Genomic DNA, 26,776 nt, shown 5'->3' on the forward strand with positions numbered 1-26,776 from the left:
CCAGCCCGACCGGATTGATGAATTAAACATGTATAGAAACTGGCACTGTGATCAGACACTTTTTCAATAGTCTTATCTCTTCCCAACTGAACAAACAATGCCATTCTATCCTATCACATCCATAAATTTCCCATCCTCATAAATCTCCTCAAGCGCTTATTTCGTTTCGTTTCTTCATACCAAATTTTATTTTGCTTCCAAATTATTTAACTTGTTTGATCAGCTTTTATTCGCACTATCGCAGCGCATTGGTAAAAAAAATGCTCTGCTCTTCCCCCAAAGGGGTCATCAAAAATTAAAGCTGTTTACCTTCTTTGTCTTTCGTCAAACAAAGTATCAAAAAAGTCAGTTTTTGTTATTTTGTGCGCCAGTTGTTTGTATTGGGACCTGTCATTCAAACTGCGCAAGAGGTTTTTTGCCAACAGCGGAATCGGTAAGTAATGAAAAACCAAAACTTTTATTCAAATGGTGCGCATTGTTTTAAAAATTGAAAGACATTTTTTATAAACTTTGGATTATTTGAGAGATTTTTTAATTTAGTTTTGGCACTCACAATTTCTTGGTCGAAAAACTGTGCCACGTAATTGAAAAAACCTACGCCTGGCTATTGAAGAAACTGAAAAAATTCAAATGTAAAATATAGAGTGCCAGAACTATTGAGTAATCATAACTGGGTATCATGCTAAAAATATTTCAATTTTTCTTTGAAAGATCAATTCGGAAAATTTTTGTGGCATCAGAAAATTTAAAAATTTATTTTAATAGCGATTAGTATAATCATGAAAATCAATCGCAAGTGAGGTCATTACACGAACAAATATTAAAACAAAAAATTATTGATCAAAAACATCAATTGAGAGAACATCATACGGCTAGCATCTAACCTGGTGTCTCAGATAATCAAATGAAAAGTAAGCTTTAATGTCTCAGGAAATAAATTAAAATAATAAAATAATGCCTAGAGCTTTTCTCTTTTATTCAATACAGTCAATAATCTTGCCAGGGGCGGATCTAGGATTTTCTCGAAGGGGGGCGGATTTACAAAAAAAATTCGAAAATTTGAAAATTTTATCGACCCTTTTTTTTAGGTCCATCAAATTGATTTTTCAAGCTCTCCCAAAGCAAAGAGTTAAAAGACCCTGTTTTGGCCAAAATTTCTGCCCGCAGGCAAAATTTTGAAAAAACAGGCCTAAAGGCGTTTTTAGGCAGTTTTTGGAAAACTCTGACCAAACAATCGCGTTTTTTCGGCGCGCGCTCCCCCCTCAAATGTAGTATAAATTGGCCCAAAGGCGCTTTTTGAAACATTTTAGGGTGCGTCACCAAAAATGGATATCTCAAAATAGTACAAAGGAGGGAACCTTTGGGTCGGCAGGTCGTCGAATCCCTGAGGGCGGTGGGGCGTCCGCTCCGCTATATTCGCCCTTGAATCTTGTTATTCAATATCAAGGAAAAAATTAACGATTAGTTTCACTTATGAGGTTTTTAAAGACTAAATATAGCACAGACTTTATTATAAGTTTTGATTTTGATCAAACATGAGTACCGTGATACGTTGATCAACGACAATTTTGTAGATAGTAATTTCAGTAAGCTTTAAAATTTTTCATAATTTTTGCTGGAGCAGCAAGCTGCAAGCGAGTTTGCTAGACCGCAAACAAGATTAAAATATCAATTCAAATTTGGCACTATTCTTAAGTTTTGCGCAAATTTGCCACCAAAACCGTCTTCAAAAAGTTCTTATTAATTCCACCATGTTTCACTGCGATAAAGTTTTAGAAAATAAGCAAACAGAAAACGTAGAAAACTGTACTGTTAATTTTTTGTTTTTGGTTAAAAACAAATGTCTGAAGTTTTGCTATCTGGGCAAAATTTTTAAAACTAGCAAAAAATTATTCAAAAAAGGAAACGAAATCGTTAAATAACACACATAAAAACCTTTATACAATTCAGTGTGCAACATTTGTAATTATTTTTTGATTACGGTACCCAAATTTTAAGGGAACACGCGCTGGAGAGTCATGGACGATAATCAATTATTTTGGGTTTTCATTGTCAGTCTAAATAAGTTTCCAACATAATCATTGTGAAAATCTATTTATTCTATAATTCTTTTAATCAGAGGTTCTTGTTTACAATTATCTCATCTTTCTAAATTGTCTCAACTCCTGTGTAGTGCAGTTTTTACGTTTTACGTTTCCTAAATTTATACTTTTCACATGATAATTTAATTTTTAAATTTTTTTCTACTTTTTCAATTGTTTAAAAGTTTGAAATTTTATTTAATTGTTTTTTATCATCGCCATGGTAAGCAATCGCAATTATCCCACGATCATTATCGCCGCTCGCCCATTGCCCATTAACATTCAAGTGAAGGGGGTTGTTCAATGGTCCAAAATGGTTGCACGGGCAGTATTTAATGGTTGAAGGGTTAAGGAATGGTTGAACGTGGAGAGGCTTAAAGTAAGGTCTACCAACTCTACTAAAAACACCCCAACCTCCACACTTTATTGAACGTGAAAAATTAAAGTGGTTAAGATGTGGGGCAATAAAGAGGTAGAGTTTATGTTGAGTAGGGGCGGGAGGGATTTAGGGTCAACTGTAACACAGTGGGGTTGGTAAACAGAAGTGCAACAAAGACGGCTGCAAAAAACGATTTTGTAAGTTCATGTACTCTTTATTTTATGTTGTTCAGTTTTTGGTTCAAAATTTATCTTCGATTTGTCATAGTTTTGCAGAGAAAGGGCAATAAGCTGAAAAAACAACATTGTTTTGCAGAAAACAATTGATTTTAATGGATTTTTGTGGAGAAAACGAATTCCCGGGGTGACCTACATAGACCAAAAATGCTAATCATACAATTCCATAAACTAAGTCTATGAAAAAATACTAATCATACAACTTTCATACACTTTGCTAAATTGGTGTCGTCGAATTTTCGAAAAACTTTTCTCTTGTTTTGGCTTAAAATTCGGTGTATCGAACTAAATAAAAAAGAAAAACTTTTTTTGAAAAAAAAATAATCATACAATTTCCATATATAGAAAATGCACGACTAGCATTTTTTGATGGCGACGACAAAAATTTTTCAAAGTATTTTTGAAATTACCCCCCAAAATTTTTTTTGTGTTTATTTCAACCGCAAATTGATTTTCGTACTCAAACAAACATTTTTTGAAAAAAAAATTGCATGCAAAATTTAATTTTTTGTGTGTATAACCTAGTCCTGGATATACTTATATTGAATTTTTTCCTTTTCTCTTCATAATTTTTTTCAAAAACGCTTAAAACTCTTCTTTCTTTTGTATGACATAATTTGTAAGCCTTGATCAACGTCTGGTAATTTAAAAATTCAATTTTTAGAAATATTCATTTTTGAAAACTTTTGCCAGAATTTAAAATTTCGTTATATTAATTGTGTGAGACAGAATTAAAACATTTCAGGCTGTTTCCAATGCGTTTTTAATGCGAGGCGGCCAAACTTTTGGTTACTATTTTAAGTAATCGAGGTTTATGTCATTTAGGTTTGGTTACGAACACAACCAAAAAATTTTGAGAAACTAAACTGTAAAAAATCAATATTTTTGGTTTATGGAAAAATGCTAAACATACAAATTCCATATATAAAAAATACTAATCACAGACCTTTTATGCAATTTTCTGTACTTATGCAATTGCATGAAAAGTGTATGATTTGCATTTTTCCATATATGAAAATTGTATGACTCGCATTTTTGTTCAACCCGGGTTGATTGTTATGGATTTATGTTGTGAAAAAAATTAATTATAACTGAAGAAAAATGGAATATGAGCAAAGGGATTATTTTTTTATAAGCAAATCAAATTTAATATATTAAAAAAGAATTAAAATTTAAAATTGACATCTATAATCGATTATAGTGTCCAATGTTTTGGTCACTAAAAACTAATTATAATCAACTGAAACCCCAGCGCGGGAAAGTTCGCGCACACGTTCTCTTTTGCTGCACAAAATCAACCACTACAAACATACTTCAGATTTGGTCAAAGCAATAACTTCAAAAATAGGCCCAGTTATTCATATTTTGAGAAACAAAAAATAATACGAAAAAAAAACACTGTAAAAGAACTGTGTGAAATGATTCTTTGAAATTTTATTGACTCTTTTGTGTCTAAAAACCCTAATTGAGGCATAACATAATTTCATCAATTAAGATACCAAAACGTGTATCTTAAGGGCGCGTATCTTTGTGAGTGTGAGTGTTTGAGGAATTCAGAGATAATCCTTGAAACAGGGGCGGATTTAGGGTCGGCAGGGATTCGACTCCCTGCCGACCCAAAGAGTCCCCCCTTTGAACTACTTTAAGATATCCATTTTTGGCTGACGGACCCCAAACTTTTTTTAAGGCGCCTTTGGCGCCAATATATACTAATTTTGAGGGGAGAGCGCGCGCCGAAAAATCATAAATTTCCAAAAAGTGCCAAAAAAAGCCTTTTTTAGCTTGTTTTTTCAAACTTTTACCTGCGGGGCAGAAATTTTGGCCAAAACAGGGTCTTTTAACTCTTTTCATTGAGAGAGCTTGAAAAATCAATTTGAACGATCTAAATAAAAGGTCAACCAAAATTTTCAAAATTTTTTTGAAAATCCGCCCCCCCCACCCCCCTCCAGAAAATCTTAGATCCGCGTCTGCCTTCAAACATACTAATTTTCCAGGAATAATCAACTTGTCAAAATTTTTGGAAGATCACGACCAAATGCCTTGTGACCTATTTTTTTTTGTTGAATAAAGTTTGTCCCAAAATATGCAACGAGGTAACAAATCAAGGCAAAAAGCAAAGAGCAAAAACTTCAATGCAATGAGATAGCATTTGGAGCTGCACTACGTTTTAGCCACTTACCTCTGGGTTCCACAACCTCAAAAGATCCCAGAAAATTATTATTTTTTTTAAATTTCACGACAAATTACAGTGCAGTCTCGTCGCGGAATCCGCAAACTATTTGAAAATACCCAGTTTGGCCACTTTATGTGGAAGATACAAGATACAACAGGTCCCATCTAGTGATTAGGAAGATCTAAAAACTTTAAAATGTAAAAATCCTTTCATAGTTTTTCAAAAAAAAAACTCAGTTAGCTTAAGTGTAGTCCGAACATTCCAACCTTTACCCTCATGCGAGCAGTTGTGTTCCCTTTCTAATATTTCCGGCTCATATACTCTCCAACCTACAATTAATTTTTCATTTTTGAAAGATTAATTCAATGCTGTCCAACAAAAACATTTAGAAAGATGCAGTAGTGATTCATTCTCAGCGTGTTATTTCTGAGCGAACTTTGCGATGTGATTAGAAAGAAGAAAAGAAAGTTTTATTTTTGCTAATTACTGTGACCCAACCAAATTATTTTGGCTGCAAAATTATTTTTGCTAATTACTGTGACCCAACCAAATTATTTTGGCTGCAAAATTATTTTTGCTAATTACTGTGACCCAACCAAATTATTTTGGCTGCAAAATTTTTAGAATTTCAACCATGGAGAAGTTTTATGTTTCGAAAACGGTTTTGACCTTGCTTTGTTCGTTTTTAGTTCAATTTTTGAACGGATTTTTGAAGCCTTCTCAAAGCTAATTATTTTGTGAGACTTTTTTTTTCTAAATGCTTTAAAAAATATTTCTATAGATTTGAATTTTCCCTTTCTCACGTTTTCATTTTTTTGACGAAAGTTTTGGTGAGCAAAAATTGAAGCAAGTTATTTTTTTTCAAATATCATTAGCTCAGATTTATTTACCCCGAAAAAGTTTTCATGTTATGTGCGATGGCCTTACCCTGGTTTTGTATCAAATTAGAGCTTTAGAGCAATAAATCAAACCCTATAGCATTGATTTGTGACTGCTAATACTGTCCTGTCGGTATGGCATTATAGGGCGGATTAGCGACTCAATTATCAATTTTGCTGCGAAAATTCTTCAGGGGAAATTAGAGAATTGTGCTTCAGTGAAATAGTTGTAACCGTATCAAGGTTTTTCTTAACGAAATTGCTAATAATTACACCGACTTAACTGCCGCGTAAGAGTTCAGGTACAATTACAACTGTTAAGGATACTTTTTTTTCTATATTTTTTGTTTAAGAACCGTTTAAAGGAAATTGTACTATTTTCGAGTATTAAAAAATTTGTATAAAATTTGGCTATCAATTCCTTCGCGTATTTTCAATTTCAAGATTTTTAAGCAAAAAATTGAAACTAGAAACCTCAAGAGGGTCATTAAAAGATGAAAATCTTAGATCCGCATCTGCCTTCAAACATACTAATTTTCCAGGAATAATCAACTTGTCAAAATTTTTGGAAGATCACGACCAAATGCCTTGTGACCTATTTTTTTTCGTTGCATAAAGTTTGTCCCAAAATATGCAACGAGGTAACAAATCAAGGCAAAAAGCAAAGAGCAAAAACTTCAATGCAATGAGATAGCATTTGGAGCTGCACTATGTTTTAGCCACTTACCTCTGGGTTCCACAACCTCAAAAGACCCCAGAAAATTATTATTTTTTTTAATTTCACGACAAATTACAGTGCAGTCTCGTCGCGGAATCCGCAAACTATTTGAAAATACCCAGTTTGGCCACTTTATGTGGAAGATACAAGATGCAACAGGTCCCATCTAGTGATTAGGAGATCTAAAAACTTTAAAATGTAAAAATCCTTTCATAGTTTTTCAAAAAAAGAATTCAGTTAGCTTAAGTGTAGTCCGAACATTCCAACCTTTACCCTCATGCGAGCAGTTGTGTTCCCTTTCTAATATTTCCGGCTCATATACTCTCCAACCTACATTTAATTTTTCATTTTTGAAAGATTAATTCAATGCTGTCCAACAAAAACATTTAGAAAGATGCAGTAGTGATTCAATCTCAGCGTGTTATTTCTGAGCGAACTTTGCGATGTGATTAGAAAGAAGAAAAGAAAGTTTTATTTTTGCTAATTACTGTGACCCAACCAAATTATTTTGGCTGCAAAATTATTTTTGCTAATTACTGTGACCCAACCAAATTATTTTGGCTGCAAAATTTTTAGAATTTCAACCAAGGAGAAGTTTTATGTTTCGAAAACGGTTTTGACCTTGCTTTGTTCGTTTTTAGTTCAATTTTTAAACCGATTTTTGAAGCCTTCTCAAAGCTAATTATTTTGTGAGACTTTTTTTTTCTAAATGCTTTAAAAAATATTTCTATAGATTTGAATTTTTCCTTTCTCACGTTTTCATTTTTTTGACGAAAGTTTTGGTGAGCAAAAATTGAAGCAAGTTATTTTTTTTCAAATATCATTAGCTCAGATTTATTTACCCCGAAAAAGTTTTCATGTAATGTGCGATGGCCTTACCCTGGTTTTGTATCAAATTAGAGCTTTAGAGCAATAAATCAAACCCTATAACATTGATTTGTGACTGCTAATACTGTCCTGTCGGTATGGCATTATAGGGCGGATTAGCGACTCAATGATCAATTTTGCTGCGAAAATTCTTCAGGGGAAATTAGAGAATTGTGCTTCAGTGAAATAGTTGTAACCGTATCAAGGTTTTTCTTAACGAAATTGCTAAAAATTACACCGACTTAACTGGTGCGTAAGAGTCCAGGTACAATTACAACTGTTAAGGATACTTTTTTTTCTATATTTTTTGTTTAAGAACCGTTTAAAGGAAATTGTACTATTTTTGAGTATTAAAAATTTTGTATAAAATTTGGCTATCAATTCCTTCGCTCATTTTCAATTTCAAGATTTTTAAGCAAAAAATTGAAACTAGAAACCTCAAGAGGGTCATTAAAAGATATAATTACTAGTTAAGAGAGCGTAAGTAAGCTAGACTTACTCATCGTAATTTGCTTCTAAAGACCATTATGTAGTTTTTTGGTATCACGTGATTACCCAAAAAAGCCCAACTTCAAAATAATGTCCTACAATGACACGCGGAGACTTAAGAAAATGTACAAGAAGCTCTTCTATTTGTGGGATAATTTGTCATTTTGTGGGAAGTAATTGAATTAATTTGCCCAGTTTCTCTTGCCCCTCGAGCGAATTATACACCGAGGCAGGGACTTTGAGGCGCGATAACATAGACATACCATAAAAATAGAACTTACAACAAAGTGTTTACAATTGGGCAATTGCAAAATGAAATATGTTCATACCAGACCAAATTTACCAAGAGAGGTAAAAATTCACATGAACGGAAATTTTTGACCATTTTTTTTTGGAAAAATTCCGATATTTAATTAGAGAGAGAGGGAAAAAATCGGTCGAAGCAGAAGTTAACTATAAAAAACTACTTTTCAACAAAAAACAATTTGAACTCTGCAAAATAAACTTCTCTTTCATTCCCCGTTTAAAAAAAGGAAATCTGAGTGCATTTAGTAGAAAAATTCTCAACAGTTTTCAGAAGGATTTTTTTTCCAATTTTTGGTCCATCTATTGTTCCTTTAAATAATTCGAGTTAAAAAAATTTTTGCCTAGTGATCTAAACTGTTCCCACAAGAAAAAGTAATTTAGAATGTAAGCGGTATTAAATTGGACTTTAGTCATTCAAAATCGAAAAGGTTAAGTTAACTTGGTAAATGTCCGTATTATTACAAAGTATAATAGTAGCAGTAGTAACGCTCTACTACCGAAAACTAGTTACCATTTTTCTATTTTTCCTAAGCTAACTAGTGGTAACCAATTAGAGATAACCAAATTTGAACTTCATCTTCATTGTCTGTTTCCTCCCAATTATTCACGAACATCACTTTGTTCATCTGTTTCCGCTCCATAAAGATAAAACAGTCCTTCTCAAGTCTAAATTCCCAATTATATTGTAAAGCGACAATTTTGCAGATTTTCCATCTTCTTATTTAAAAACAACCCAGGTAAGAGACTTCATTTTGATTTAGTGGCTTTTATTTTTTTAAACGATAGTCAATAGGGCTACAAAGGGACAATTTTAACCATAAGTTTGAGATAGGACGACAGTCGGGCCGTTCGGTGGATTCATGATTTGACCGTTTCAACCCGTAGGCTGACGGATATACATGATTTTTATTTAGACAGGCAAAAATGCAAACATTAAAGTTCATTTAAAAAGCAAATCACATTTTAAGATTGCTTAAATTTCACCATTTTTTTTTCTGAATTTGGTTGCTAACTTTCAGGCCCTATTTGTCTGCAGTTGGTTTCCAGATATTTTCTGCCAAATTCAGCGCACGTAGGTATTTTATTATTGATCTATTATGCATTTTTGCTCATTTTTTAAAAAAGTTAGTTTTCGCCTATTTCAGTAACTCTTTGGCAAAAAAGTTACTTCAATTTCGAGAAAACAGAAAAAAAACTTCAAAAAAATAAATATTTTTTAAATTTAAAAACGCATTTGAAAAATGATATTTTTGGCAGTTTTTTTCTATTTATGCTTGAAAGTATTTATTTTTTGGATTTTTTTGAAGAGATTACAGTCATCAAAAGTTTTTCCACAGCAAACCACTAGCCTTGTGAAAAAATTTTTTTTAGAAAAAATACTTTGTTGTTTAAATTCAATATCAAGGAAAGATCAATGATCAATAAAATCAATTTTTTTAGTGGCAGCAATTTTTTAGCCGGGAATGTTAGGCAGGATCAATAAGCACAATCAACATCACGATTTGTTCTCTATCTTGCTTTGAGTTTCTTTGGGACGGGATTGTGCCAGACTATTTTTCGAATTCACGTGACAACGACTTGCAGTACGAGCAAGAATTTAAGGAGCCTAAATCAAACAAGATCACACTGCGGATATAAAAAAATATTATAGAGAGGCACTTAGCATATAGTGGTAACTAAATTGTTCACTTTGAATTGTCATATTGTGTATTCGATCCCCTGCCATGGCAATGATAGTGTGTGAGTACGAGCTCTCACTTGACCTCTAGCTTCAGGTCTACCACAGCCTAATCTATTTCGGCTGCAATAGTGGTACCACGCAAAATCGCTGGATGCAAAAAAACGGCCTTGAGTCGCAAAAAAAGAGTTTCGCTCAATAAAAAAACACAGTCTGGAATGTGGGGGATAATACAAATGAACTATCCTCGACAAGACGATTAGCATTATTTTTTATTCACAAGCAGTTGTGATGATTTCAATTTTAAGACAATGACATGAAAGAAACCAACCCTGATTTTTATGTTTTATTTACTAGACGACCGATTATTGGCTTAAAAAAACAGATAAAAAATCCAACAATGCTTAAGTAATCAGGTATGCGAAACATGTTTAAAATTGTTGAAATGACAAAACGAAAATTAGACACGAAAATTTTAAATGACAAAACGATTTCAAATTTGTTCAATCATAATAGATTACGTAGTTTTTTTTTGAAAATTTGATAAAAACTTAAGCTAACGACAAATATCAAAGGTACCCAAAAATACAAAAGAATATTACAAAAAAACTATATTTTAGAAAATTTATTTCTAAGCATTAAGATTCAGTTGAGCGAATTGGTTGGACTACAAATCTATATTTTTTGCTAATTGAATCTCACATAAAACCTTGTACAAAAGTAAGGATTGGATGTCAGTGTTTTATTGAAAACTTTCAACGAATGCGATCTCCTGAATTTTGATTCAAACAATCGAAAGATCCATATTTTTCAGCGCAGTCAGTCTAAACACTGCAAACTTAAGTCGAACGAGCTAAGCACGTGACTTCGTTATTTTTGTTAGGTTTTATAGCTTTATCAACTAAGATAAAGGGATTGGGCTGAGAGACTGGGATTTGACCTGAGCTTTCAGTTAAGGAACGAAATATGATGCTAAATGAATTGAGAAAAAAAGAAAACCTGTGATTTGCCAAACTGAGCATTACTAATTACAAGCTAATCAGTTAATTAATTATAGAATTAAGTTACCATCTGTTGTTCATCTTGGTTGAGTTTCATGAGTTTAAGTCCAGTTGACTTTGAAGCAGGCTCTCTTTAAAAAACTCATCTTTAATTAATCCACTTTGGATTAATTTGACCTCAATACCCTCAACTGGGACTCAGTTGACTCCAGGTGAGGCTGAAGCTCATCAGTGCCTGATGATATTTATCGTCTTTAACTGCGCGCAGGGCTTTCAATTACATGTCAGTTTGCAAGTTCTCGGCATCACAGTACTGAATTAAAACGGTCCCACCTTGAAATCGTTTGTGAAACAAATGATACTTAACACTGAAGAGCTTCGTTTACTTCTGCTTCACAGACTTCTTGCTCATCTTGGTGCAGTTTCAGTTGTCTTCGTTGACAACTGTTTGCCCATCGCCCATCAAACTTATCTCACAGAGTATTGATTAAATTTATAGAGCCTTTAGCGCAGTTTTTCAATCGATTGGTGTTCAGCTTCTTTAAAGAAAAGTTGCAGCTGTTTGCCTCTGTCATACCGCTACTGCAATAGCAGTAATTGATTATGTATGTACCACCAACCTATGGTGCTTAGTTATTACTTTATGGTATACTCAAGGTCACAGTGTGTTATGACATTGAGACCAAGTGAGAGATCAGAGTTGTTCAGCGCTGATCTAGTTCTCAGTAACCAATAACAAAGCAAAGAAAAAGAAAACTAAATTCAATATACAGAATACAATATTGAATTATACCTTGTTTTCAATTGATATCGCAACGCATATCACATGGCGCAGCCAGCAGAATTCGCAGCTCAAGACAACAGAACGGATATGGGAACCCCTGTATTTTGGGCGTCAGCGAACTTAGATCCTCCGTGGCAATTCAAAATCTGGTTCGAACAATTTCTCATTGCGGTTACGGTTAAAGAAAATGTGAACCCAGAGATTATTTTGGAAGAACCAAAAGACATACTAGAGGAACCCCCCCCCCCCTCGACCAGAAACACCCCGAGAAGGAGAGAATGAAGATGCGAGGAATGCGAGGATCCTTAGAGACAAGCTAGCAAGGGATAGAGTATTGTTGGAGAATGAAGAGAGAAGGACAAGAGGCGCACGAGTCGGACACAATGTTTTCTACAACGAAGTACAAAAGAAATTGGTGTCCAGATTATGTTTATCTTTGGGTACAGAAGGAAAGAAACCATTCCTACAAAAGAACCCACATGCTGAAATATCGAAAATGACGTTCAGGGAAATTACAGAACTGGCAGAAGTTTCGTTTCAAAAGGTGAAATGTGTAAGGTACGAAAGATACAAACTGTTTACGAGATTGTAAGAATCGGGAGAATCTCTGGAATCATTTCACGCAGCGTTAACTGCGCAAGCAGCCCGATCAGAACTGGGAACATTGGAAAATGAGATAGTCCGTGATTTTTTTTTTCAAAAATGAAAAACATGACATTGCAGGACACGCTGACATTCGAGACCCTAGACCCGGAAGAGGTTCTGAAAAGGGCGATAAAGTTCGAATATAGCAAGTTAACCACAATGGCGTCCAAAAGACAAATGCGGCGGCTACAGGAGGATCAAGTAACAATTACACCTCGGTAGTGAGAATAAAACAAGAACCTGTAATGGCAGTTCGAAATTTGTCAGGGACAACAAAGAATCAAAACAGAAAGGAATCGAATAAAAGACAAAATAATAACAAGAATCACAACATGAAAACAAAACCATGTAACAGATGTGGAAGGACATTTTATCAAGGGCACTTGAAAAATTGTGCAGCGATGGGGAAAACTTGTAAGAACTGTGGTAAACCCAATCATTTTGCAAAAATGTGCAGATCTCAACAAGTAAGTGAAGTTGCGGAAGACTCGGAAGGATCGGTAGAGGAATGCGATCAGATAAGTGAAAGTGTTGGGTATGCTACGCTAGATGAAGGAGTGAAATGGAACCCGAGTTGGGAAATAGAGCTGGAAGAAAATTGAAAATACTATAAACTAAACCTTCAAGTAACCCAACAACTTTCTTGTGAACTGAGTACAGTAAACTCTTTTTAAAAAAATTATCCTACTTATGTTGTATAATTTATTTTTACCGAGGGGGGTGTGTCATACCGCTACTGCAATAGCAGTAATTGATTATGTATGTACCACCAACCTATGGTGCTTAGTTATTACTTTATGGTATACTCAAGGTCACAGTGTGTTATGACATTGAGACCAAGTGAGAGATCAGAGTTGTTCAGCGCTGATCTAGTTCTCAGTAACCAATAACAAAGCAAAGAAAAAGAAAACAGAATACAGTATTGAATTATACCTTGTTTTCAATTGATATCGCAACGCATATCACAGTCTCCTAAAGATCCAGCGATCTTCTACCCCTTGGCTTGTGCTACTAGTTGACGTTCTTAGCCACTAGCTGACGTTCTGTCATTCACCTCCCCAAACCAGTCAGCATATGTGGATTTGTTTATTTTCACCATCATCGTCCTTGATGTAACACAATTCCAGCATTCCGCTTTGCATTGGAAAAAAGTTCGTAGCCACCAAGTGCTCTCTGTCAGGATTCTGCAAGAAGCTGGAAAGCTGAGACTCAGTAGCTTGTTTGCTTACATCACATAACAAAGATGATTCCATCATGCTTCTGTAGTAACTTGCTTCCCCTGTCTGCTAGTTTCCGCAGTTAAACCCACTGGTGTGATGCTGTGAAAGACAAAGTGATCCACGAAGTTGTTATTGTTGCAGCTTGATTGACTCCTGATCCTAAGCCCAGGAGACTATTCGAACTGCTTTTAAAAAACAAGAGCATTTTATCTCAATCTTTCTTCTTGAACCGGTCTCAGAGGCGGCCGCTGTTTTTTTCAACTTCATCTAGACGTCTGTTCACAATACAAATGTCCTCCTCTTCACCCACATAAAGTCCTATAAACCATTTCACCCTTATTATAAACAAGCAGAAGTCATTGCTGCTTCTAGGGAACTCTTTGTTGACTACGAAACAGCTCCGAGTTTCGTACTAGTCTGCCGCAGCCCATAGAGACTTCGTTTTCTTCGGTTCAACAAATACTCTTGTTTTCACCGGTTCTATAAGTCGCTGACTGCTCCTTGGAGACTGTTTTTCTAAGGAAAAAGGCAGGCTTCACTCATACTTGAGGAAGAAACATCATCTTGTATCTTTAAAATCATCTTGTATCTTTAAAGCCAGTAGTCGTACCTTCTTTGTTTATGGATAACAGATTGAGACGAGCATTTCATTAAAGTTTACTTTTTTCACTGAATTGAAACAAACACCGCTCCACTAACCCATTCAATTACTCTATACAGTAAGAACCCTGCGTCAGGAGTAAAGTTTCGAGATCGTCGTCTATTGACTAAGCTCCATGATGACATTGGTCCTAGAAACTTAATTTTCAAGGAAGTTGCCAGTAATTGCTTTTGTTTATTTCAAACACTGTTTTGAAAAAAAAGCTTGTGCTATCAATTTTCTACTGCTGAGGCATGGATGTACGCCGTTTTGCATCAAAATGGTATGTACCATGTCCTAATTGACATATGCTCTGTACACTCAATAGAAAGTAGACTCTTTCCGGCGGCGTTCTCTCTACTAGTACTGAGTGAGGCTGTAGTGTCCTCTTTAGTTGCTGCCCCGGGGCATGCAATAACGAACTTTTAATTAAAATCTTTTATAACGATTTCCTTGCAAAAGTCTCGCATTTTGCTCCTAGTACTCGCTTTGTCTCCCCTTTGAGTTCAATGAGCCGCATTTTTTCGCTTTTCGGATCTAGTTTCTGTCTGTTGCCTGGGTCCAAACAGCACGCCAGACATGCGAAAACCCGCAAGGAGTCGTTTTTATGGTGTACTAAAATTTACTTCCATAGAAAAAGTGCGCTGCTCGTTGCGAGAATAATTTTAAAAAATCTGATATTTACAAGTTGAAACCGTTCCTGCCCTAGAGCAGCTTTGGCAATTTTTTTCGGCCAGCAAAGATCAGGCCATCTAGTTCATCAATGTGTTTACGAGCGCACCGTTTGTTCGGACACATTATGGTCAACAGCATAACCCTGTCTTTGGCTGCTTGCAGTCCCTTGCAAAAACTTCAGAGCGTCCAAAATTGTGAAGCTTTCTGTTTTGTTCATCCCTGCTTCGACCGACAGTCATGAGCACTAGATCAACCACTCACACATTTTGGTGGCATCCTCGGCACATATGCTTCTTCTGACCGAACACATAGCAGTTACAACTTGACACTCTCTTTTTCTCGCGGTTTCTCGCGGTTTGCACGACTTTGTGTCAATGGTCATCAATTTCTTCATTTTGAGCCCTTCTTGAGTCGTCATAGTTCCTCAGGCTCGTTTTCAGCTCTGGAAACTTCTTTGTTGGTTAAAAGCTCCCAGGTACCATTAAAAGTTTTTAGTTGTCTTGCAGTCCCCTGGCCACTACCGCATCAAAAAGTATACAGTATTTGCTTGGCTCAACTAGTTTTTCCTCTGATCATAGGCGCTGCTTCCCAAACTGGTCTGCTGGACTGATCACCGTCGGCCTCGTAGCTCAGCAAGTATCCAGGGCTTTGTACTATATTCATAGCTAACCGTTTTAACATACAAAAAGTTGTTGTTAAGGATCAGAGCAAGGTTTGACTGCACAACTTTTCTTTTTGTAACCTCTGCTGGATCAAAACTGCGTTCTTCTATTTTATGGTCACGCAGGCTGTCCTTTGTTCAGCATTGGATCTAGCAATGGAGAAAAAACGGGAGATTGTATGGAGCCTATGGGACATTGTAATCGCCCTCTCACTGCCCTATACAACTCTTTTATGTGCATCACCGCCATAAACTTAATCAACAAAATTTAGTTTACTCAGAATTTCCACAGAAAGCTGCCAGTTTTGAATCCATTCTTGCTAGGATTACTAGCCAATAGCTAACTCTAATCAAAAAAGAACTCAAGAAAAAATTGAGATCAGGACTAGAATCTGTTAAGGCTCCGATTTAGAGCAAAAAAAAATAAATCTTGGGGGCTTGAGGACTGTGACTTTATCTGAAGTTTCAACTGAGGACAGAGAAAACATAGTGGTTTGCATATACAAACTGAGAAAACTGAGTAAAATTGGTCTGACAAACTTAGCCTCACGAATTACTAGTTAGTTATGCACCGACTAATTATTTTTTTTTAAAATAGCCAGAGCTCTTGTTTGAGTTTATTGAGTTTTAAATTAGTAAAAACTTGAGCATATAAATTTTTTTAAATGCATTTTCATCTGACTTTGGAATAGTCTGGTCTCAACACTTTTTGGTAAAATTTTGCCACATTGGGCTATTTGACCATAATAAAGAGATTTTGCCTGAGATCGATCGATTATTGATCAATCCCTAAAATTTTATAAGCATATTTTTCTGTGTCATACACCAAATAGCTTCATACTAATCTATTGCAATGTTTGCAAGAAAACGTTGAGTTGATCAGTAGCCTCCGTTCAGTAGCCCTCTCCTCAATTCTGATTGCCAATTTTTCCACCTTTCTTAATTATTTACCTCGGCCTTTTCTTGTAGACCCAGCTTAAAGTTTTTTTTGAAGAGACTAAAGTTTATTATACAGTGAAGTTGAGGGGGAGCGCGCCTCAAAAAACCGCAAATTTTTATCAGAATCTTCACAAAATTGGTCAAAAACGTTTTTTTTTTGCTAATATATTGCCTTCCGCGCTGAAAATTTTGCTAAATATGGTCATTAAAAATTTTCATGTTTTTATTCCCAAGAACAATTGTTGCAAAACGATAGCGAAAAAAAGTCCTATTTTTGGATGTAATGAAAGAGTAATTGTTCATACTTATGATTCCATGCGCACTGAGACGTAGAGTCTTGTGGCAAGAAGAGCAATTGGAGACAGATTTTAAGATCCAATTTGCAGCTTAACTTGACACCGAACGTCAGTCAAATTAACCACACTGTCGGTTTTTTCAACACGCTTTTCTCTCTTCCAACCGTCGTTGATTGGCATGTTAGAAAATAATTGCATACTTGGTCAGTTTGTGGGAGAAAATGGCTCTATTATAAGCAGAAAAAAAATAATTTATTATACCAAGAGACTGTCATCAAGATCCAATATGTTCAACACTTAAAGATAACAAACCAGTTTTACATTTAAAAAAAATTTTGGCCCAACTTTGAGGTGATTTATTAAATTAGTTCAAAATAAATAGAGTAAATGATAAAAAAACACTGCGTGATTAACTTTTATTTTTTTTAAGGAATGGCGGATCTCCCAAAGACACAGGGGCGGATCTCCCAAAGAACTAACAAGACCCTGTTTTGGCCAAATTTTTTGCGCCGCAGGCAATATTTTGAAAAAACACGCCAAAAAGGCGCTTGTAGGCAGTTTTTGGAAAACTTTGACCAAAAAGTCGCGTTTTTTCGGTGCGCGCTCTCCCCTCAAAATTAGTATATATTGGTGCCAAAGACGCGTTTAGAAAATTTTTAGGGTCCGAACCAAAAATGCATATCTCAAAATAGTGCAAAGGAGAAAAAAGGTACCTGAAGGGGAAAAACTAGAGATAATAGAAAAAATGAATGATTTTCAAGGTTTTCATGATTCCATCTTTGATTAATTAGCTTATAAAACTTCAATTTTGTTGAAGTTAATTTGCCGTATGAAGATTACCCACAAAATTTACCCACGGCATTCCTTTACCTTAAAAAATTTCCCTACTTTCGATATTGAATAGCTTTTTGTAAGTTATTACTTCCTTCAAACAAGTAGACAAAATCAACTTTTCTTTAAAAAAAGCACGAGTATTCTCTGATTATTAAAAGTTTTTTTTTGGAGTTCAATGATTGGCTCGCCCGTCAAAAAACCTTTTGATAAGTTCTAATAATGAATCAATGAGATGTTCAACATAGAAGAAATATGTTTTTCTTGTTCTGAATCTTGAAATCTAAGAACTACTACTTTTGCTCAGCTGAATTTCAGTCAGGAAAACCAAAAAATCAGTCAATTGTTTCATTAAAAGACCAAACTGGCTAGGGGCACGATTTTATGTCTATATGGTTCTGGATTCAGATACAAGAATATAAACATTTAAAATTTTTGTCGAGTGATCTAAGAAAATGAAAGAACAAAGAGAGCATCATTATTGCAAAATCCTCTTAAAATTCACAAAATGCAGTTTGACATCGTAATGTTTGATATTGATTTTTTGTCCAGTTTACGGCCAAAAAATAATAGAAGGACAGCCGTTTACTGTTCAAGCAGCACAGAATGTTCCGACCATAGTCTTAATAGAAGTTTTTTTTTTCAAAAGTGTCGTTTTTGTGTTTTGGTGTCACAGTATGATCTGAATGAAAGAATAAAAAAATTAGGTATTTAGGACAGTCATAGTCAAATAGACAAATTGGAAAACAGTTTTTGTAGAAAAATGGCTAGAAAGGGAAAAAATCTTTAAAAAACTTTATAACTTATTGCAGCAATCGCTTGAATTTTTGAAGTTTTAGTTTCCTAAAAGTGAGCTAAAAGCTCCAAAATCTATTTTAATTCTAGTAAAAATAACTGTTCACGACTTAATTTAATCTTAAAAAAGCAACTGTAAGCCTGCACGCTCATTTAATTAGCTCGAAATTAGATCAAAAATCAAAACTTTAAAACGGTTCTTCTCTTCATTGAGAAAATTTTTACGTAGTTTTTTTTAGTACATTGGCTGACTTTTAAAAATTATCAATTTTTTTATTGTTTTAGAATACAAAATACACATAAAAAATAGCGTTAAAATCTGATCATTTTTTGGAGAATACGTCAGCCCAAATGTTTCTCAAAAGTTATATAAAAAAGAGTTACAATCAAGTATTAACTATATCTACAATTCTAAGCGGTATATATGCTGCACTGTGTTTTTTTTTTCAATACGAAAAGTTTTAGAATTGTTTTACTCTGTCTTTTCTGTTAATAGCTACTTCGATATAGCTGTTTTTCATATTTATTCTTTAGGTTATTCACTAGTCGCTATAGACCGATATGTTTACCAATATTTTGCAAATATGTTTAACAAAAACTTCTTGGTGTTATCATACTTAGCCGTTAGGGGCAAAAAACTACGTAATGGTAGTCTAAGGAGAGGGTATTGCGGACCAAAATGATTTTACTAAAGTTTTTGAGCGGAATAGTAACCAGTTTTACAAAAAAAAAAGAAAAGCTGCACTTCGAAACCCGAAGTGAAAAAATTTTCGAAAAAGCTTTCAATAAGCTATGGAAAAGAATAATAAAAAACAGTAAATAAGCCTTAAAACTGAAAAATTTTACCTGTTTCCAAAAATGAACCGTCAGCTAGAAAACTAGGCGTGTCACGTTATCACATCAGCGTTACAATCGCTTGACAGTAGGAAGACTCTAGCCATTAATCAAGCAGATAGAACAGAAACAGATGCTAATTAATTGCCAAGGTTATGATTCAAAAGTATTACCGAATTAGTACTGGTAAATTACGAGGCCAAACTGTTCACTGGATAAGCGCACAGTTTTGTGTCTGTATGCTCCTGGATTCCATAGACAAGTCTTTGAACATGTTAAAATTTTGTCGGAACGATCAAAGAAAATGAAAGAACAAAAGAAGATCAAAGGGAGCGTCCTTGTTGCGGAATCCGCTTACAATGCACATATTGCACAGTTTGGCCTCGTGATGTATTTGCGAGCTGGGTTTTTAAAAAAAATCAGATTTTGTAGTTTAACTTTACGATCGGTAGCTCGCTGGTATTGAGCAAGGTAGTTGCCCACGGGTTTTTAGGGCACCTAAATTTGCAAGAGAGCTGTCCAACTTTGGACAAAATTTCCTTCTAAAATGTAAGATCATAAATCAAAAAGTTTTCTTTGTAATTTTTTTGTTTCGTATGGAAAATGGCCTTGTCAAAAAACTCAAGTAATCTAAAATGCGAAAATTTAGTCGTTATAAACTAACATCGTAAAATCTTTTGGTTTGTTATACATCAACCATTCACCAAAATATGTACTCTCAGTTTATGGTTGAAAGGATTCTTACGATACATCACTAGGAAGCTTGAAACGTTTCTTTGAGTTACCTTATTTTTTGCCGAAAACAATCAAGCCACCTCTGCTTCTATTCTGAATCCCAATATTTTCCATTCTCCCTCTGCTACTAACTTACGACAACTATTTTTGGCTGACTAGCCGCAACAATATTTTTATAGGTGCCGTCGCATGAATAGAAGCCCAAATTCTGTTTTGAAATGTGAGAGCACGCCAAAAAATGGTATTTTTTGTTTTTGAAGTCTTTCACAAAAAGCTAAACAACTACTATTTCTTCAAAAATCTGCAAAATGGGGTTTTTCTGGTTATTCAGCGTAGCTTGAGAAAATTGAAATTGTTAACCAAAAAAGGTCATAATATTTCAGAAAAAATTGACCCCCTCCTCAAAAAACTGCTCCGCAAGCCACTTACTTGTTTAAATTTCTAAGGTTGTCTTTTCCATCATTAAATATACTATAAATCTGAACAATTGTTGTTTGTGTAAGCTTTTTAGTTGCTTTCAAGTTTGCGAAAAAACCAAAAACTCAAGTTACAACATACTGCTGCCTGAATATTTATTGATAGTGGCTCTAAAAAGATCAAAGAGATTATTGATATCATATGTGTTTAATGTTTTCAGCTTTAGAAGACCATCTCCGCCGCTGATTGAGTACTGCTGTCCTTCAAACAACCTCTGGTCAGTTTTACACACTTTTACACAGCTCTGATTACTCATCTGGGTTGCATCAAACTACATATTGAGAGGCAAACGGATTTCTTCTAAATGGATCAAGCCAAACTAATACGTAATGTGTCTCGAAGATGTGTCTCAACACTTAGCCCTGTTCTAATTCTTATCGCAAACTCGGTCAGTCAATCATACCTCCAAAATTACTCCAAAACAGCTTCTTGGAGAGTTCAAATCAACTGTTGTGCTGACTTGTTTTCAGATTAATTCTGCTTTAATCCGCTCGTGTTTTCTGTTATTCTGAATTACTAGCGATACTAAATCTGTCACTAGAAAGCACAACTACATTTTACACTGGTTTGAAAACTTTGTTTTAATTTAGTTTCAGTTTGGGTCTATATTTAAGCGCTGGTCATTCATAAAAACTAGTTCAAATAAGCCGGACTTTAGTTTAAACAGAGTTTTAACCCACCGGAGAACTTAACTCCAAACAATTTGCCAATCCATCGAAGTTAGTTTTACGGTTTAACAGCCAAAAACTGGTGGAAACTTTGCAACAACAGGATTAACAAGAATAAATTGTAACTATTAAGACGCTCTTTTGCCCAACAACCTGAAAGAATTTAAGATAATATTACGTTTGACTCAGTGACCGTTGTATTTAATTGTGGGCATATTGTTATTATTCCATTACTTCTGGAGTTTCTTTTCCTTCCGCAGTACCTTAAATTTCTCACACTTTCTTTCAGTAAGCATTCAAAAACATCGAGCAACCATCGCCCTTGGTTGTCACTTGTTGACAGCTACTGAAGTTACTTTTGTTATCCTCCCTTGAACCCATTCACAAGTCTCTATCGCAACCGTTGGCCAGATCTGCTCAAGTCTAAATCTATCATCTATGCGTCTGGTTATAACTGAACGACATACTCTCCCATCACAACCATCCAATCCCACCTCCAACGTTACAGTTCCTTAAAAAATCTAGGAGCGTTTTCCTAGTTACACACAGTCCAAAATTCACACCGTCCAAAATTTACTCATTAATCAAAATTTTTAAATATCAATAAACACTTCACACTTATTGCTTCTACTAATAAAATTTTCTTTTGAATTATTTTTCAAATTTTTGATAATTATTCGATAAAACTTAATTGCTTCCAAAAATTGCTAATTAGTTGCATATTCAATTTATCCTGTCGTCGCAATGTCGGAATCCAAAGACACTGGTGGCGATGTAGACAAAGAAAAGCAGTCCAGCGAAAGTCAAGGAGGTGAGAGGGAGTCATGGGGAGGAAAACTCGACTTCATCCTGTCGTGCGTCGGCTATGCTGTCGGCCTCGGCAACGTTTGGCGATTTCCCTATCTTTGTTACAAAAACGGCGGCGGAGCATTCCTCATTCCCTATGGAATCTCAGTTATCTTTATGGGCATCCCGCTTTTTATGCTCGAGGTATCAGTAGGTCAGTTCATGTCCATAGGAGGCTTAGGAGTTTGGAAATTATGTCCGATCTTCAAAGGCGTAGGATGGGCGGCGGCAATCGTAGCGTGCTGGTTGAATGTTTATTATATAGTAGTGATAGCTTGGGCCCTTTACTATCTATTTAACTCTTTCACAACTAATCTCCCTTGGGCTAGATGTGACAACGAATGGAATGACGAAAACTGTATCACTGGAAAAGAAACAGCAGCTATCATGCGAAACCAGTCGTCGGCGAACAAATCATTAAACTTAGTTCCCGCAGTTCAGCAATACTGGTATCGGAAAGTCTTGGATGAGAGCTCTGGAATTGATGAGCCCGGAATCTTAAGATGGGAACTTGCCATCACGTTGTTCATTGCTTGGCTTCTTTGCTACTTCTGTATTTGGAAAGGAGTAAAACAAACCGGAAAAGTGGTTTACTTCACAGCTCTGTTTCCATACGTAGTTCTCACAGTTCTTCTAGTCCGAGGCTTAACGTTAGATGGCGCTCTCGACGGTCTGGAGTTCTTCCTGAAACCAAACATGACCAAACTCCTGGAACCCAACGTATGGATGGATGCCGGATCCCAAGTCTTCTTCTCGTACGGTGTGGCTCTTGGATCTCTGATTGCTCTCGGAAGTTACAATCACTACAACAACAACTGCTATAGAGACGCAATGATTGTCGGTTGCATCAACTCATGCACGAGTCTATTCGCGGGATGTGTGATTTTCTCAAATCTTGGATACATGGCCTGGTATCAGGGGAAGAACGTCTCCGATGTCGCTCAAGAAGGTCCTGGACTCTTGTTTCAAGTATACCCGGAAGCCGTAACTCTAATGCCGCTTTCACAAGTATGGTCGGTCATGTTTTTCTTTATGGTCTTGCTTCTGGGGTTGGACAGTCAGTTTTGCACGGTCGAGGGTTTCATTACAGCTATGGTAGACGAGTACCCCAGGTACCTTCGTAAGTACCGACCTCTATTCATAGGCTTAGTATGTCTGCTGTCCTATGTCGTCGGAACTAGTTGTATCTCACAAGGAGGTATTTATATGTTCACACTCCTCGATACATATTCGGCCAGTGGTTACAGTCTGCTATGGCTTGCGTTCTTCGAGACTGTCTCGATTTCATGGGTTTTCGGAGCAAACAATTTCATCTCATGTCTCGAACATATGATAGGTTACCGTCCTCACATCTGGTGGAAAATATGCTGGTTCGGCCTGACCCCTGCTATGATTGGCTGTATCTTTATTTTCACTCTTCTGAAGTACGCATCACCGAAATATGGCGACACTTACAAGTACCCAGGATGGGCTGAAATCATGGGCTGGTGTATGGCTCTTTCCAGTATGATGGTCATACCGCTCTACGCGTTTTTCAAGACTCTTTTTGCGCCCGGGAATTCCCTCCGGGAGAAACTGCGCCACGTAACTACTCCAACTCCCGAGATCCAGGCGAGACTCAATGAAATTTTGAACGGAGCTGTTCCATCTGATGCTGCGAATGGAATGAGTTCAGATTCTACTCCCAAAGCAGGTCATGCAGAAACAGCAGCTTAGAAATTTACACAAAAAAATTAGAAAATAATTCATAGTCCTTTTCCTAAACGCTGAAAGAACAGTGACACTTCATCGGTCACGATCTGTACGCACCTTCAAATATTCAGTGCAAATTAAACGTTTTATAGTTGATTTAGTTATGATACATCTGACTTTACAGACAGAAAATCTTGCATTTCGTTTGAGCTATTTCTATTCTGCTTACTTTTAGTTCTTTGTGGTTTACAAAAAACTTACTCCAGCAAACTTTCGACCGCACCTGCTCTAACCCAAAACAACCATTGTAGTGCTGTTTCTAATCATTTATTTCGATTATTATGATGAATACTTATAACGATATGATTGATTATTATAATGACTCCCTCCAATCCGTTCTACCCCGTTTTTGTCAAAGTGATTAGATTTCATTTGATGAAACTTATTCCATCCACACAACTCCATCCCCTCATCGCAAAGACTATTATAAAATTTGAATCTGCAATTTCGCAATTAATTTTCCACTAATGACAAGATGCTGCCCTTTCATTTAGATTATTGAAATTGCTGGCGAGTTGAAATAATTTTTATAACAAAATGGTTTGTATTTAGATACCGACAAAATTATTACATATACGCCTCACTGGTGGTCAAAAAACTTAAGCCATTTCCAGCGCCATTGGTTTAAATTTTTAAATTATGGAACCTAAATTTTATTATTATGGAACCTAGATTATGCAATCTTTGGAACCGTTTGTTTAAAATAATCAAGTTTGAGTTTTTGTATCAGTAGCTGTATTATCTACTTGATTTAGTTAGAGCAAGAAATTTCGAAAAATGTTTGAAAAGCCACATGATGATTTCATTTTTTATTAGTATCGCAACTATTTATCGATATTTTGTATTTCAAAGCCATTGTAATATATCCAATTTGCTATCACTCATTTTGTATACGTGTTATATTTCTTTTTTTTATTAAATAGTTTTTCTTCTGACCATTATTCACGAATCCTATGAGAAGCTATATTCATAACAGATGAACGGCTCACAGATGAACATCTACTTATGTACAAACGTAATGACCACTTTTTTTATAGCTTACCGGATCATTTAAAAATAAATTCCGATAAATGACAAAATGTGAATGAAAAAATAAAAGAGCTGGTCAGGCAAAAAAATTAGCAAGTAGCACAATGTTCCGACTATATTGAACATAGCCAACTGAGAGTTGGAAAAGAGTAATGAAAGCAAGTAATAGAAAAAAAATTGACTTTGTTAGAAAAAAATCTCGAATTTCAAAGAAAAAAATAGATGCCCTTTAAGCTCTTTGAATTTTTAGAAAATATTACGATTGGCACTTTTCTGATACCACTAACCCAATTTGAGAAAACTAGATCAATACTTAAATTTTTTATTCCGCTGTAATTCTAAAAATTCAATTCCACTTTCGAAACTAGAAATCGTTCGCGTTTTTTCTCGCCATTTCCACGCTCGTATTTGGAGAGTGCTCTTTACGACACTTTCAGCAGATGAATTTCAATTGAACACAAAAAGTGGATATATACCTAAATTCATTCATAAATGCATTAATATGTGTGAATGCAAAACTATAGTTATAAAAGAATTTTAAAACTTTTTCCGAATAAAAAAAAATCACCAAGATCTATATAAGAGTCTTCACTACGTTCATTACTCCTATAAAATAAAAAAAGTTTTATTTTTACTTTTCTTCAATTTAGTGGTGTTTATAGTGGATATTGTAATTCGAGAACTATACTATCGCCTAGCAAATTAGTGAATTTAACATGATCGACAACATTTTTTTTTCAAAAAATTAATAACGAAACAAAAAATGAAAAATAAACATATTTTTTCCGGCTTTTAGCACAATGTAAAGTGTTTTTTGCCTATTAAGCGATAAATGAAACATCCCAACCTAATTTTCTATATAGTAAAATCACGTTTATTACCCTAAAAGTCTATACGAAGCTTATTTGCATATGACGAGCGTAACTCGCTCGAAATTAGACAATCTCAAAAACTTCCAACCAGTTTTTCTCGACATGGGGGCAATTTTTTGTAAACTTTTTAATGTCATTTGTTCGAATCACGACTTAAAGGGTTTTGTTATGACATATCACTCGACCCATTCCGATGATAATTTGTGGTACCTGATTTTGCGTGGCACAAAAAACTAAAACACGCCCGAATACTCAGAACAAGGATAGCTGGTTCCTGTGCAACTAGCCCAGAGGATAACGAATAAAATTTTTTGCTCAAAGCATGAACTTTTCTAGCTTCAAAATTTACATAAAAGCAAAAAATTGAATTTGAAACCAGATTTTCTCGTCTAATGAAACTTGTTACAAAGTTATTAATGGCGCTCGAATCACGGCATAAAGGACTTTAATATGATTTATCACTCAATTAAATCTGATGATTATTTGTCGTACCTGATTCTGCCAAGGAAAAATTGATAAAAAACAAAGTCAACATTCAGTTGGAAAAAGTCAATGAACGCAAAGAGAGAAAAAGCGAACTTTTTTTTGAAAAACTTCAATTTCGAAATTCGAAGTAGAAAATACAGGAACTTAAAATTCTTTTAAATTTAAGAACCTCTTACGATTGAAAACTTTTGATAAAATTATCTCAAAATTATCTTTTTTGATGAAATCATCTCAAAATTAACTTTTTGAGAAAACTGGATCAATAGGTAAAGTAATTTTAAAAATTGAAATCCACGTTCAAAACTAGAAATCGAGCAAATTTTCCGTGACCTTCTCACTTTTGCTGTTCGACAGGAGTTTGCTCTCATCTTAACAAAGGTAATAAACTGAAGTTAAGAGAAATCAAAATTCGAACCGCGAAAAGTCAAGTATGAATTTTAAGACTTTTTCCTACAAAAAAAATTCAAAAAACAAACAAAAAATCATTATTAAGGTGTATCAAGCAAACGCTATAAATTGCCAATGCTAACCAGCACAGTGAACTCTAAGATGAGCAGTATTTTATGAGAAGTAGATTCGAAACAGGTAGATTTGTAGATACTGAAATTGAACGCTAAAATTTTCAATTTAGGTAGGAAAAATTGAGCTCGGTTGTACAATGAAAATTATTTCTTTCAAATTTAAACAAAATTATCTCAATAGAGTCCACTTTATTTCAAGGAAACCGTAATATAATTTGAACTCAGTGTTTGTTGAAAGTTCATTGAGTTTAATCTGTGCTACTT

General features: G+C 35.0%; 1 protein-coding gene across 7 annotated transcripts; it reads left to right on the forward strand.

Annotated features, from left to right (window-relative positions):
* The first annotated feature begins 31 nt into the window (after nt 1-31).
* LOC134853987 (sodium- and chloride-dependent GABA transporter 1-like) lies at nt 32-24,635 on the forward strand. Of its 7 annotated transcripts, none has more exons than XM_063870031.1 (3): nt 7,462-7,581; nt 8,682-8,864; nt 20,499-24,635. In XM_063870031.1, exon 3 carries the CDS (start codon nt 21,751-21,753, stop codon nt 23,566-23,568), a length of 1,818 nt encoding a protein of 605 aa, XP_063726101.1. In that variant the 5' UTR covers nt 7,462-7,581; nt 8,682-8,864; nt 20,499-21,750; the 3' UTR covers nt 23,569-24,635. The 7 variants fall into 7 exon arrangements, with proteins under 7 accessions (XP_063726103.1, XP_063726101.1, XP_063726106.1 ...); XM_063870030.1 differs by lacking the exon at nt 7,462-7,581 and adding an exon at nt 8,040-8,172; XM_063870032.1 differs by lacking the exon at nt 7,462-7,581 and adding an exon at nt 8,040-8,172 and having other exon boundaries at nt 8,773-8,864.
* The last annotated feature ends 2,141 nt before the right edge of the window (nt 24,636-26,776 follow it).

Source organism: Symsagittifera roscoffensis, chromosome 9, assembly GCF_963678635.1.
Source record: "Symsagittifera roscoffensis chromosome 9, txSymRosc1.1, whole genome shotgun sequence".
Taxonomy (NCBI): Eukaryota; Metazoa; Xenacoelomorpha; order Acoela; family Convolutidae; genus Symsagittifera; species Symsagittifera roscoffensis.